The sequence below is a fragment of the Solanum pennellii genome, chromosome 7 (genome assembly GCF_001406875.1).
Source record: "Solanum pennellii chromosome 7, SPENNV200".
Lineage (NCBI taxonomy): Eukaryota > Viridiplantae > Streptophyta > Magnoliopsida > Solanales > Solanaceae > Solanum > Solanum pennellii.
In genome coordinates, this window is record NC_028643.1 from 2,490,106 (window position 1) to 2,506,188 (window position 16,083).

The 16,083-nt window shown below is 32.1% G+C and overlaps 2 protein-coding genes across 2 annotated transcripts; one reads left to right on the forward strand and one right to left on the reverse strand.

Moving 5' to 3' along the window:
• Nucleotides 1-1,233: 1,233 nt before the first annotated feature.
• LOC107026417 (protein S-acyltransferase 24) lies at nt 1,234-9,391 on the reverse strand. The gene is made up of 13 exons (XM_015227378.2): nt 8,947-9,391; nt 8,012-8,152; nt 5,429-5,541; nt 4,534-4,613; nt 4,284-4,447; nt 3,968-4,106; nt 3,772-3,871; nt 3,502-3,559; nt 3,187-3,264; nt 3,000-3,098; nt 2,670-2,748; nt 2,439-2,587; nt 1,234-1,886 (listed from the first exon to the last, which is right to left on the reverse strand). Exons 1-13 carry the CDS (start codon nt 9,217-9,219, stop codon nt 1,464-1,466), a joined length of 1,896 nt encoding a protein of 631 aa, XP_015082864.1. The 5' UTR covers nt 9,220-9,391; the 3' UTR covers nt 1,234-1,463.
• A 4,181-nt stretch (nt 9,392-13,572) lies between these two features.
• On the forward strand, nt 13,573-15,526 carry LOC107024579 (RING-H2 finger protein ATL43). Its single transcript, XM_015225568.2, has one exon. It carries the CDS (start codon nt 13,982-13,984, stop codon nt 15,215-15,217), a length of 1,236 nt encoding a protein of 411 aa, XP_015081054.1. The 5' UTR covers nt 13,573-13,981; the 3' UTR covers nt 15,218-15,526.
• Nucleotides 15,527-16,083: the final 557 nt, after the last annotated feature.

Below are 16,083 nucleotides of genomic sequence, written 5' to 3' on the forward strand. Positions count from 1 at the left end.
TTGCATAATCTTTTAAGTTAAGGATAAAATTGTAACTAACCTATGATAATAATTGGTGCATTAATATGTGTGCTACTTCTAGAGTGGACAACTAAAATAGGGACAGAGAGAGTAATAATAATAAAATCGCATAAAACAAATATTGCAAATTAATAAGTCGTATTGATCATAATTTAAAGTACTAAATCATGCTAAAATAAGTTTAGTAAGTATTAGTTACATGACTAAATATTAAAAAAAAGTAAAATTAGATCATGTATTTTAATTGTCTAAATCTATGTAAAACAAAAGAAAACAAATATTCAATATTATTGTCATTCTTGGTGTTGAATTGATTTTTTTTTGCATTAGTATTAATTTAATTTTTATTTAAACTTTATTATAATTACCAACATGTATAGACTATAATCTTATTAGATCATAAAGAATTCTAACTTCCAAACATAAAATAATTATAATAAAAGATAAAAACTATGAAAAGTATAAGAGATATTTAAAAATTATATCAAAGTAAGTATTTTTACGTACAAAATAAAATTTTAAAATTATATATATAATGTCGGGATGGTTTGGTTTCGAGTTTTTTTTTTTTAGTTGAAACCAAACCAACCCAAATATGATCGGATTTTTTTTTCAAAAACGCCAAACCAAATCAAACCAAACCCCTAGTCGGATTTTTTGACTCGATTTGAGGTCTGGATCGATTTTCAATTCGATATTGTACACCACTAATTATTAGATTAAAGTGAGATTTATATATGCTGTTGTAACAAATCTGTGGGCAAAATTCTCCTTTTCTATTATTGGGGGAACAAATTCCAATTTTGCTTTGTGTGAACAAATATCACTTTCAGAACATTTATTTTCATTTATTATCACAAACTTTTAAAATTAGCCCCCATATTCATTTCATATAATATATATATATATACTACAATATTACAATATTTGGTGTTTATTATCTTATATACTTAACATCTCTTTTTAAAGAGTCTAAACATTTTGATTGAGGTTTGTCCAATCACCATCTCAATGTTATTGTTATAATAAACTTATTCGAGTCCATAGTTAGCACGACTTTAAAACTATAGTTTATTTCCTTATATACTCAACATTTCTTCTATGTTTTATCGATACGAGTGACAGATGGAGAATCTAAATTAGTCGAATCAATGAGTTTTGAATACTGGTCAAACATTTATATGAAAAAGAAACAAGAAGTAACTTTATATGAAAGGCAAAGCAAAACCAATTTCTCAAAGTGGATTACTAACAGCTGCAAATCTTTACTTGTGCAAAAGAATCACAACTTTGTACAAAGTAAGACTTTGGGGAGGAAACAAATGGTAAACCAAATGAATAACTTAAGCTCTAAAACGAGTGTGTGTGCTTCATATATAAACAATAAAAAGGTCAAAAAGAAGGGATTCTAAATACCCAAAAAAAGCCAATGGCACACTAGGTTATGAAGGTAACGCGGCACGCGCGGCGTTTCTTCCTAAGCCAACACCCAAACCCACAGGTACAGAATCAGTTTTGCTCTTCACATTATGACTACAATGGGCAGAATGAACATGGGCCTGGTGTGAGTTCTGGTTATTGTTGCTTATATTGATAACATGATGGCCATTTCCATTGATCTGATGAGAATGGCCGGTGCCGTTTTGCATACTTGAACTGTGAGGAATCTGCATCATTCCAATCCCTTCGGACTCAACCGATTCTTCAACACACTCAATGTCTTCGTTGTAACCATTTATCAAGAAGTCTGAACAGTTCTTCTTACACCCATGATCATATGGATTACGGAATCGACCACCTGGTCCTCTGAGGTAACTGTAACGCATCATATTGGCCATTTCATTTGTTGTAATGTTGTGTGATATCTGTTGCAAAAGGGAAAATAGGAAGGTCAAGATATATTTCATGTGATTTAGCTCATTCCCACGAGATGGTGAAATAATTGTGTCAGAAAAACCAATGATCCGTTTAATAGCTTATAATGGCGTGAAGACACCATTGACGGTAAGAATTTTGAGGAAAAGCAGCTTGCACAGGTAAAGGAAATAAGAAGCCAATGAGCATCTCAGGGCAAACTATAAGCATGTTCATGTCGTCTGTAGAAAGTTATTCAAATACACTTTCTGATCCGCAATAGTCATCATTTATACACAACAATTCCGTCTCTTCAGATAACATATCTGGAAGAAGACGAATTAAAGATCACCGGATGCATGCTAGTGGACCTATTCTCTAAAACAGCTGAGACATAGTATGTAAAGTTGTAAGAGAACCAGGAAAACGAATACTGGAGTTCCTTGTTGTATGCTTCATTTATACTAATATGTTTATATGTTTACAGGCATAAAATAGCATATAGTTTCACGGAGTAGACTAAAGAGCTCGTCAAATGTAAACAGGAAAAAAAAAAAACATACCTGAGAAGCTTGTACCCCAGTTAAGACTGCCACTCCAACGAAGAGGAAGAAGTCTGCAAATAAAAATGCTAAAGCACCAACATGGTGAGTACCGGCATGACTCAGCCAAGCCCCAAACGATGATGGAGCTGCTGGGTCAGTCAAGACTCCTGTTATCACAAAAAGACGTTTTATTAGAAAAAAAATTCTGATGAAAATATATTTACGTGAGTTACAGGAAAGAGTACTTACTTGTAAGAGTAACTGCACCAGTTAAGACCATTGCCAATACTTCCAGAACAAGAAAGATGAAAAAGTCCCACTTGTTTTTCTGAACAAAAATGTGAAAAATAACTCCTTCAGAGGATGCAACTAAGAACTAGTAGGCAAACATAAGTCATCCTGAATTATTGAGGAAACCGTGATTTCATCTTATGTTATACTATGAGCATTACCTAATGAGCTAACAGCTATACCACACATACCCTTTTTTCTCATAACAAAAAAATTCATATATATACACTAGCCTCACAATTCACTGTTGATATAATCTCAAATGCACTAGTGGGCAGAATCGATTACCTTGCCGATGCAATTAGACACCCATGGACAATGATGATCAAATTGTTCCACACAACGATCGCAGGTTGAACAATGCTTTGCACGAAGAGGACGAACAATCTGGCAAAAGGAGAAATGAAAATGTACATAACCCCCTAAGGGATAAGTCTCTATCAAAAAAAGTATGAACAAACAGCTCTAGTAGTACCTTGCACGTGGAGCAAAGCTGAGACCAATTCCCAGCAAGCAAAGCAGGATGATTCATTTCCATTTTGAGCAAAGGTTCCTGAAATATGACAAGGAAATCACATATTTCTTGTGAATTGTACAGGCTGAAAAAAGAGAGGCAAATCTGAATAGACAGAAGTATATAAAGGTCTTGGCTAAAGATTATGCACACCTCCTAATAAGAAACAATTAGTTTTATTTTGAAGAGCCTCTTTTCACACTATTAATTCTGGTTTTCTTCGTTCTTTTGTTTTCAAACTTTTTTTTTGGTTTGGACTGCAAGGTTGGAACTTACATCATCTTTGATATTTTGTGAATCATGTTGACTCCTCCGGATGTAACCTGGATCTTTTCTGTGACAGAAAAACAAGACAGATTCAAATTTGACGAGTACAAGCAAGTTTAGCATATAGGAATTTCTGACATTGCCAATGATAACAATGTATAAGGAGTAAGTAATTCTAAGAAATCCAACTAAGGAGGGCAAAACGAAAAATAGGAATTTTAAAAAAAACCATATGGACATTCTTACATTCCTATATATCAAAAGAGCATGAAGAAATACCTGCTGCACCGGTAAAATGTAACTAGCCCAGCTGTAGCAAGGAAAACTCCCAACCATGCAAATAGTGCGCCAGCAGCAGTTAATTTTGGCAAAGTTGAAGCTGAATCAAACAGAAACTTTACAGGACATTCCACATTGACCAACGTAAAACTAATGAGACAAAGTTGATTGTGAACAAAAGGATTAGGAGAAGTACCCAAAATTACCGCATGAATGTAAGTGGTAAGTAGAAGAAATATTGTACAACAAAGAACAGGAGCAAGTCCAAGCTTTGAAAGTTTGCCAAGCCGGGTACTTCCGTCACAGCGTTTGTCATATAACTGCCTAGCGTTTCCCTGCAGAACCATTTAACATTCTAAGACAATTGAATAATGCACAAAATGCTGCATTCTGGCAAAGAGACAGGTAGACTTTAATATAACAAATGCTGATTTTCAGGCACTTTAAAATAAATACCATCTCAAAAACAACCTAATCTCAAGTTAGGGGCACCAAAATCAAGAAACACGTACAAGGAAAAAAGCAACTTGTCTGTGACTCTTGTCAGAAGCAAGCTGAGCAGGTGTAAGGCCAGTGTTATCTGTCACGATAAGGTCTTCCTTCTTCCCTGCCTGCACCAACACCGTACATGCTTCTAGGTGACCCCTAATAGCAGCCCAGTGAAGAGGAGTACAACCTAAAGTAGAATGAAATGTAAAATAACATAAGATTTCAAGCAATGCATCACGAAAAAAGAGAGTTGGAGGAAGATAATTGGTTTACCCTCTTTATCCTGACGTCCACGATATGCATCAAGAAAGAGTAGAAGGCGTATACAGTCAGCAAAACCCTTGTATGCAGCCCTAAATTTTTCGGGAAATAAATTCACAAGTAAGTATTTACCAAATAAAACTAAAATAAAAGAGTGCAAGGATAACCCCACTACTTGGTTCATGAATAAAGTAACAGAAAGATGACGAGCTAAGCAACAAAAGAGAATATTCATCCGGGGGAAGGGAAGGGGACAGAAGGCTGGTGGAAAAGAATTATCAACAGCAAGTCTGACCAAAAATATTTCCATTTATGAATGAATGAATGAATAAACCCAGACAATCTTTTCCTATCTAAAGTGTAATGCATATATTACTATGGCAGAAATGGACAATGAAAAAAAAACTTCTAATCTATATATACCATCAAAACATCTGGGCTAGTGATTGTTAAAGAAAGCCATAAGAGAACATTCTCTGTCCGTATTCAATTGCTGAGTATGCATGCTTGTAGCTGTAGCTAATCTCTTCTCCATATGCAGCTTCTAATGAAAACAGCAATTATAAAATCCATAATGAAGATTCCTTAGGTATTTTAATGCCAAATCAAGGGTTGTTTTGTTACTTCTCTACACTGTCAGTTTCTCCTGGTTCTTTGAATAAGAATCAGAGTCATATTTTAGAGGAATTTCTCCAGAAATTTGGCTTTAAGAACAAAATGGCATCAAGAACCCAACAAATTCCACTTCACAAGTTTTCACATAGTGTCAAATAATCATGTATTTGACAGATAAAGAAGCTCCATAAGTATAGGCAGCACTTGCTGCAACAAAAAACGACTATTGCATGCTTCTAACACCTCAAGCTTGTTATTCAGAAAAAGGGTATAGTATGGTTCTCAGAACTACCAGTGTAAAGGGCTTCTCCCGTCACTGTCAGGTACATCAGGATCAGCATTCCACTTTGTAACAACATAATAAAGGAAAGCTGTCTGACCATACTGTGCGGCAACATGTGTTGGCTGCAGTAAAAAAAAAATAGTATGAGTAATAGGCAATTCTTCAAAGATTTAAATACTAAGATCTTAATCACTTGTAGTTACTAAATAAGTACAACAGCAATGGGAGGAAAGAAGAGGAAGTAAAGGACAGCTCGGTGCACAAGGCATCCCACGTTCATATAGACAGTGGACAAATAACATCAAGAAAGACAAGATGCATCTTCAAATACTTGGACAGTAAGATCATCTGTTGCAGATGTGCTTATCAAAAGGGAGAAAAGATCATCTAGTCGAAAATCAAATATGTTGTTGTTAATTGCTAGAATAAATATTAATTAGTTGTTTAGTTGTCGCATGCCGAAGTAGTCTACTACTTGTTTAAATATTAATTGCTGAGAGATATTTTAAGTTTTTTTTTGAATATTTATTTTGCAGATTGGCTATTTAAAGGCTTGTGGTTAATAAAATTGAAGAGACGATTTCCAGTCGTATAATCAATATTCTTGCTGCTGCATCTTTTTAAAAACAAGATCTCAACAATGGTATTAGAGCCTCAACTAGTCTTTACATGCTCTCAGTTCAATAGAAAAAGCGTTTTAAACCATACCTTTCTTAACCTTAAAACATGGCAGACAACTGACTATCTTTCAATGCCCCACAAACCTTATTGGTAAAAACTATCAGATTTGATAAGTGAAAATGAAGACTTATCTATGATCCTAGGGAAGTCGTGATGAAAGATATACCCTTACAACCACTCCTTGCAAATCCTACCCTTACCCAAATCAAAGCTCATTCAAAATATCACAAGAGAAAGTTGTTATTGAGATTTGAGAGGTGCTAGTTATGCACAATAAAATAAAAGAAAATAGTCATGTTGTAAAAGTCTGCAAGTGCAAAGACGCTCAAAACAATTTACAAGCATAAATTATTGAGGAGCAACTTTTATAGATAGTAGCGACTGAAGTTGTTGAATATTGCATCTATTTCCCTGATTTGCTGAATAATTAGTTGTTTAGTTGTAAGGGCCTAAGGTATGTATCTATTACTTTCTTTTAAATTCAAAGTCAGTTTAGATATTTTTGGTTGTTTAGATATTTATTTATTTTGCAGTTTTTCTGTAATTAAGTGGCTATTTAAAACCCTATGGTTAGATAAGACAATTTTCGATCATTTCTTTTCTTTTTTCTTTTCGAGAATTGGTAACACCAATCATATTCTCAACCTTCTTGTTGTTGAATCAATCTTACTTTCTTTTTGAGATGTTCCTTATTCCTGAAACACATTTGCAGCACATGATGTGTGAGTTAGACATATGTCACGGGTTTGAATCCTATTGTGGACAAAGCCTGGAAAGAGGGTAGGGGAAGAGAGAGAGGGGGGGGGCACATATTCCTGAAAGTACCGAACCCATGCGCAATGCGGCATCGCGAGTCGAACCAAAAGCCCACAGCAAATTTGTTCGAGTGAAGTACCACAATAACTCTTCAAGGCCCCACTATTTCTCATCTCTGCTCAACTTTTCCATCTATTTACTCTTAGACAATTCCATATATGCCCCAGTAGTCAATAATATTAAACTATTCATAATTCTATCTCGTCGGAGTAAACATATCAAATCAAAGTGAACAAGTATAGAACAAAAAAAGGGTGTACATGAATTTCCCCTTACATAGACAACTGGTAGGCTTCACAAGGTACAGTCACTTCTAATTAGTAAAGGGATGTGCAGCCTTAAGGCAAAAGATCCCACTTGAAGTTAAGAGAGTTCAAGTTTTCAGGTGCATTACTTTGGTCTCAGAGCATCAAACAATGTGGAACAGCCTCTGAACAGTTTGATGACCAAAGTCAGTTCTACGGAAAACTTTGGCATTGTTCAGAAAGATGAATCTGAGAGCACTCTTGTTCTAATTTCTCTGATTTGCCAATCAGTTTAGTACCTTTTATAAGGTTCAAGATCAGAGATTGTATAGAAATGTTAGCGTGGAAATGCACTGATGGACAAGTATCTATTTATTTTTTATAAGGATGGACAAGTATTCATGAGCACTCGATCTTAAGGTCTGGATTTTTTATGTCGTCTGGAGAATGATAGTGCTTCCAAGTAACAGAAGGCATAGCACCTGAAAAGCTAATTTGTTTGCTAGAGAATTACTAAGCTTGCTGCAGCAAACATGGTTTACTTACTTTAAAGGTTTTCTTCGTGATCCATATATGTCGGTCCAACTAATTAGATTTTTATTCAGGCAAGAATGCACTTTCCTTGCACCCTCGTCATCAGGTCTAGCTCCTAAACCTATACTGTCCAGAAAAACCCAAATCACATATGCACCAAAATGATGATGAGCTCAGCTCATGAGGCCCTAGATGGGGTATCTAGAATACCATGGAGACTGGACAGATTCAGCTTCAGAACTTTAAGCAGCAAAAGAAACATTAAGTTGTTTCAAGTAATGCAATGACTACTAAGAACATACAAGCAAAACCATACCTGATAGCCATACATATCAGCTGCATTTACACGACCACCTTCTTGTAGTAAGAGCTCAGCAACCTGCACTGCACCTCGAACAGCACTCCAGTGCAATGCTGTTTGCCCCGTATGATCTGCAGCATTTACATCTCCTCCGTGCTGCCAATCGCATCACCACCACTAGCCATCAGTTCCCAACCAACCAAAAAAATAAGGAATAATACACACACACAACCAGGGAATAGCAATCAACATTAAGGCGATAGTTCTGTCTCATTGATATTACTTTATGTTATTCATTAGAATTATATAGATCTAGACAGACCAAAGTGAATCCATACAGCTGATCCAATTAGTGGGACTGAGGTAAGTTGAATTATTGATTGATTGGCTGTAACTTGATCAAAACAATATATCCTATTGTGTAATAGAGTAGTTAGTTATCGTGCTAACTTCCTTTATTTTTTCTTATTTACCATCCAATTCCCTGATTACCACAAAATACAATCATCACTGCACTTCCATAAGCTAAAAACAATCTTTTTTTCTAAATATGTGATTTTCAGGCAAGCTTGCACCCACATTACTAAGTTATTGGGGTACCTGCTAGGACTTAGAAAAATGAAAATAATTCACCTAATATCGCGTCTACTCGGATGCTATCCTTGTTTCCAATGGTTGTCACTCCATCCATCTGACCACTATGATACCACTCATGGCTCAACTTTAACACAGCTCAAATCTAAGCATCAAAATACTAAGTCCTATATCGCTTAGACAAATGGAAATAAGTCTACTAAGCCAAAGGTTGTCACTTGATCCATTTAACCACATAACTAAAGACAACATTTTTATGGCTCAATTTTAACATAACTCAAACGAAAGCATCAAATATAATTACATTTTTTTTTTATCTTCCATTAATAAACTAAATCTCATAACCAAAACCAAACCTCAATAATATATTGTGCAGCTGCGGTGCGATTATTAAGAGCAGCCCACTGAAGCGCATAGTAACCAAGACCATCAGGCTCAGATACAGAACAACCCTCACTTTCCACCAATCTCTGAAGTTTCTCCATATCCCCATACGCGGCTGCCGTATACACATCATCCCTCAAACTCTCCTCCTCACCTACACCACCGTTAACCACCGCCGTAGACGTCGATGATTCATCTTCATTTCTCGATTCAACCTCCTCCACCACCTCGATCTCCGATGTCATTTCTGAATCAATATGAAATTTGACTATGAAATTGGATTCAATATATATATATATAATTTGAACGTGAGAATGAATGGAGATTCTAGGGTTTTTCTGGGAAGGAGGAAGAGGGTTGACTCGGTATGGAGAAAACAAACACCAAATCACCAGAAAGACAAATTGCTATGGAAATTCTAACATCATTTCTTTTATTTACTTTTTCTTGGGTGTTTATATTTCTTTGACTTTTTCGTATAAATTTTTTAACGATCTGATTAAATTTGATTTATGTATTATTGAAATTATGGTTAGATTCACTCGAATTTGCCCTAAGAAGAAGTATCCTTGTTTTATATCTAAAATTCGAATCTAAACTATCTAATAAGATAATATTTGAAATTTTTTCAAAAAAAAAGAAAATTGCGATTAAATTGGACTTCTACTTGATTTATAATAAAGGAAGAGGGTCAAAAATGAATAAAAATATCCTTTTGTTAGAGTTTGATTAAAAAAATATCTTATTATCGATACTTTAGTCAAGAAAAGTTCTTGATTATTATTTTCGAATCAGAAATACCTTTTTCATAATAAATATATTATTTGTTTTTTGTTTTTCATTTTTAACGTATTATTTTTTTAATAATATTTTTTACTTTACTTCTTCCATTTAAAATTCTTTTATTAAGTAATATAAAAGTGGAAAGTATTTTTTTCTTCTTTCTTATGCTTTATTGTTTTTACTAAGATTGATTATTGTTCTACTTTTTCATTTATTTTTATTAATATTAAGACGTTTGAATATCTATGTATATTTGAATAATCAGAGATTTAAATTTAAATACACATGAATATTAAAATTTGAATACAAATAGTTAAGATTGTTTATTTCTCAATAATTGAATGTATGGAATTTATCTTTGTTTAAAAAATAATAAGTATGAAACTCAAATAAAGTACTAAATTGATCTAAAAGTATATTAATAAACATGTTTAAAAAATTGTACGGTAATAACTATGGTGTGTGTCAATGGTATTGACTGATGACGGTGGTTGTGGGATAGTATCTTATGGTATAGTGATTGGTCGTAGCGATTAATAGTGGTTGGTGATGATAGCGGTTACTAATTAGTAGTAGTATGATATTTATAGCTAATGGTGTTGCTGAATGATGATAACAGTTAGCAGTATATAATGTTGACTAATGGTGATAAATATCGATAGTGATTAAGTGAATGTAATAATGGTTGGTGGTGATTATTGCAAAAGTTGATAAACGGTGATGAAGATTGATTTTTTGGTCATTGACAATAGTGACGGTTGTGATCGTACCGTGAAAGATTGTAATGATTGACCTTGATGATAGTTATGTCAAAATAATGATTGCGAATTGTGAGTGATGGGTGAAAGTAAATGGAGTGACAACAAAATGTCATTTTTATATAAATATAAATGTAATAATCGTATTTAATTTTTGTAATAAATATAGTGTGTGTTTTTAAAATAACCTTAATTTCGTTATTAATATTTACTTCATATGAGTTGTTTGTGATGGTGGTGAACAAGAAGAGAAGAGGCATGTTTCTTCTATTACTAGAGTTCTTTTTTTTTTTTGTTTCGTAATCGTAATCAATAAATAAAAATGAAAATTTAATAAAATTGTATAAGAATTAAGGAAATTTTGATAGTTTTGACAATTTGTACGATTTTTATAAGGAAAATAAATAAAATTTAAGAAATTTAAATTATATATCCAAACAAACTTTAACTTTATATCAATCTGATTTCATATTGCGTATTGAAACGGGCCATAATCTTATTACATTGAGGTTTCAACTAGTTTTTAATTTGCACAACTTAAAAACTATTTTACAAAAAAAAATATTAAGCTATTTTTAAGTAAAACATTTATTTAGTCTCCATTCATTTTTATAAAAAATAAAAGTATATAAATTTGATTCAAAAGTTATATTTTATTATGTAAGCTAAGACTAAAATATTTAAATTTTAATATAAAAACCGTTTCTAATGTTTAGGAGTTAGGACACATATATAGGGGTTAAAACAAAAACTTTGACGTATATAAAGACCCCTAAAATAATTTTGGGTCAAAGAAAATATCTAAAGGTTTAATTAAAAAGTTTTTTTCCAATTATTTGAGTGAAAATGAAGTAATTATTATTTTTATTTAAAAAAAATACTTTCTTTTTGACAATAAACAATCTTATAGACCATGTAACATGGGCTAGGCAATGACAAAATAATACCACTTGCATGAAATCATTTACATTAATTGTTGACCTAACAATAGAGTGCCACTTGCATAAAATCATTAATACACATTATTTTCGAAAGATTGTTACGTATTATTTTATAATATAATATATTATTATAAATATGATATTAAATTGATGATATATATTAAATTTTATATATCAATAATTTAAAAAAAAAATAAAATTATAAAAATTACTTTTACGTTAGATAAAATCGTACTTATAAATATGTGGGTCAATTTGGTCATCGCAGCCGGCTCTTGCCTATATAATTAAGGTATTGGCCTTAGGCCTGGGGCCTCAAATTTCTATAAATAATAAATTATGTCTTAACCCATTAAAATAGAAAAAATTAAGGAAACATTGTTTTGGATTCTTGTATTTTTTTTCGTCAACACTCACGTTATTTATTCTTTTTAACTCCTTTTGCACTCTATTTGTTCACATCTTTGATAGTTAGAGTAATACATTCTCAAAAATATGAATAACAGTAAAAAAGTGTTGAAGAAAGTGTATTATAATTATTTATTTATTTCTTTGTTAATTTTCATATTAAGTAGGTATACCAAGGTATCAACCTAGTTAATCGGATTCTATTATTTTAACTCTTTCATCTTTAAAGTTTATTAACTTATTACTTATAGGATTGTGCTAATAATTCATATAATATTGTCTAAATAAAATGATGTTTTCAATGTACTTAAAAATAATAATTAAAAAAATATTTGAAAATCTTATATATGTAAAAGATACTAAGAAGTAATATATATCTATAAATTTAGATAAATGAATAAATATAGATAAAGTTTATTTAGATTTTAGGCCTCAAATAAATTTTTTACTTTCGACCTCGAATTGTGTTGAGACGCCTCTGTTGATCATTTTAGTATTTAAATTCATATGTTTTTAAATAATCTTCTGTTATTTTCGAGTTCTAAATGCTTACTAGTTATCGTGAAATAATTTATATAAATTTTAATCCAAAGATAATAGCAAGGGAGGTCAAGAGACATAGAATATACATTTTTGTATTAGCTTGAGAAAAAAATAATTCATAGATACTATTTGTAATATCTTTTTTGAAAAAAATATAAGGATTCGAAATAGAATAAAAGATATGATCCGCATATGTTCATATATCTGACTATAAGAAAAATTAATTCTTTTGATTAATTATTTCGGATTCACGGAATCTTGCCTCTTTTGAAAGAGGTCAATATAAAGTAAAAAATATGAACTAATTAAAACTTGAATCAAATTTTAATTTTATATCTCGCATAAATAACATATACATTTATATTGTTTATATAGAAAAAACAACCAAATATGGGATCATAAACAATATTACATTTATGCGAGATGAAAAATAATTAACCAATTAATGTTATTACTTATTTAATTAACAAAATTGTATACAAATACTCTTTCTAGTTGGTCCACATTAAGTGCATTGTTAAGATCTGTTTCATTATTATTCAAATTAAATGACAATTTATGTCTAAAAAATTATTGATTTTTTTATATTACCCTTTATTTAATTAGATTCTTAATTATTTTACATTTTTTCAGAAGAATAGTTAAAAAAACAGTGAAAAGTGATATTTTATTTATGTCCTAAAATACTTATCTTAAAAAGATATATCATATCTTTATAATTTACATAATACTTTGAATTAGTCACAATAACAGTAATGATAAATATACATTTATTCTTAATCAGAAAATTTAAGTTTAAATTTTTCTAATTATAAAATTATTTCAATATCAAAATTTTCGAGTAAAAAAAAACGAATATAACACACCATAAGAAAAAAGTAAGAAGAGTACCTTTTGAATCATGGCCTATATACAGTGAAAATTTTGGCTATAAAAAAACTTAGCCTCAATATAGTAGAACACAACTGTTTATCAAAAAGTAAGTTTACTGTACAATAATTTGAACCACATTTTTTTTTAATCATTATTTACCACCAACAGATAAAGGTGACAGAGTTCAATTTTTAATTTATAATATGTATTAATATAGAAATTATTACTATTTTTTTATCTTTCGTATCAAACGTCGATAAATATTTAGCCAACCATGTGTCACAACTCACAAGTTTCGTTACTACACAGAGAGAATGCTTCAGTTACGGATTCTCTGTAGTGGTTCTGCTTTTTACATAATCATATTCATCAATCAACATCATCTTCTTTTAACCTCATAATTATTGCTTAATCATATGGCAATTAACACTAATTTACTCATAATCCAAACCAATTATTCCTCATTCCTTTCCCATTAATTATTAAAACAAACAATTTAATGTGCCTTTGTTTCCCTCAATTCCTGCCCTATATGTTTCATTTCATGTTAACAAATATTACTATTTCTAATCCTATTTTTGTCTTGTTTTTGTTGTTTTTTACTAAACCCCATTATTCCTTAAACCCATTATATATTCGATTCAAATAATTTTATCATAAATCTGTTTATATTATCATATCGATTACCAGTAAAAGAGAGTATGAACATTTGTAATGTTCATTTTCTTTCGCTTTCTCTGTGTCTCTTGATGATTACTGTTATGATAAATGCACAAGAGATTGCTGAATCGCCGTCTCCACCACCGTATTATAGATCTAGAGGTTCGCCTTTTAGACCGAGCATAGTAATAGTAGTAGCAATACTCACAACTATATTCTCAATCGTGTTTATGTTGTTGTTATACGCGAAGCATTGTAAGAGGGAAGGTGAATTTGGTATAGGATTGACGAATGCAGGTTCATCAAGCTTTCGGAAAAACTCTGGTATTGATCGGACGGTGATTGAGTCGTTGCCGGTGTTTCGATTTGGATCTCTTAGAGGTCAAAAAGCTGAAGGACTTGAATGTGCTGTTTGTTTGAATAAATTTGAATCGACTGAAATTCTTCGATTGTTACCGAAATGTAAACACGCATTTCATATTGAGTGCGTTGATACTTGGCTGGATGCTCATTCTACTTGTCCTCTTTGTCGATATCAAGTTGATCCAGAAGATATTCTTTTAATTTCACATGAAAATGAGAGAAAATCTGATTCTCCCGCATGTTCATCATCTCCGGCGAAGGAAAAGAGGATTTATTCTTCATCTTCTGGAAGACATTCTTCCGCCGGAGAAAGAGGAACTTCATCGTCGTCCTTGCAGATAATCGTTGAAACTCCGAAACAGGAAACGCCGTCGTTTCTCAACAAGAGAATGTCGTTAGACAGTTGGAATTTCTACCGGAAAAAAAGCAAATCCACTAATTCGACTTCGTTATCGAGAAAAGACGGAATGCTATTAAGCAAAAAGAAGGCGCCGGCGCCGGCGCCGGAACCGGAGGTGGAGGAAAGGCGGTTGGAACACCGAATAATTATATCCGGCGATGAACCGGAGCTGGACACGGCAAGTGGGTCCCGGCAACGGTGGAGTGACGTGGAGGCTTGTGATAGGTTGTATTTGAGGTCGGAGATGTTATTGAGCGAGAGCCGTAGATATTCAGGATCGAGAAAACGGACGGCGGAGATGGGGGGTGGCAGAAGGGTAATAAATGAGAGAAGTGTGTCGGAATTGACAGGGATGAGTAGGTTTAGGAGTAATAATAATGAAGAAGAAAGAGAAAGGAAAGGAGCAGGGAAAAGGTGGTTGGATTGGATATCTCAATCACAAAATAAATCTATGTCTGATTCTGGTGCAAGTGTTGGTGCAGGTGCAACAACTTCTTCATTTTCAGCATCTTGACGAGTCGGATCGTATCGAATGTTTACGTTAAATCAACTCGCATATTATAATATAATTGTGTAAGTTTTTCTTTTTTTGGGGGGTTCGCATCTCTTTTTCATGATGAGATAAGGTAGAGTACAAAAAGAATGATGAAATCATATTGTAATAGTAGTGGTTTTGTACTTTAGTTAGTGGAAAGTGAAAGAGTAGTACTTCAAAATAGATTTATTTATTTATTTTTGAATTTTTTAAATGTGTTTTGGATTAGTCAAAATATTTACTGTATTTGTTTGGATTAAATTTAATGAAGATCTTAATTTGAATGGCGAGTGAAGAAATATAATTTGCGGTGTATAAGGATTCTATACCTTCTGTCAATGAATATGAGAGAGTCTAAATCTTAGAAATTGAGTCAGTTGTTTTCTACGGTCAAAATCGTTTTATTTTCAAGGTTAAATGAATCTAAAATAGATAAATTTTCATTTTTTCGATTTCATGTGTTATAGTCTATAGATTTTTGTTGATTCGAAATTTTGAATTTTGTTTTACCGGAATTTTTCTAAACGTCTGTTAAGACTTCAGTAATGGAGTCAGTTGGATCCCACGGGAATACTCCCTAATTGGACATACATCCATATTTCATATCATATATACTAATTCTAATTTCTATATATACTTTCAAATAATTATGTATAATGATTTTACCACTAATAAAAATTTTTTTATCATATATTTAGAAAGATATACCTAAATACATGCATTTTTGCTATTAGATACACTAAAATAGTAAGAAAGACGAGCGAGATGGGAGAGAGATAGTCATGTATCTAAGATACATATAAATCACAACAAATATATATTAGATACACATATCTGGTGTATAT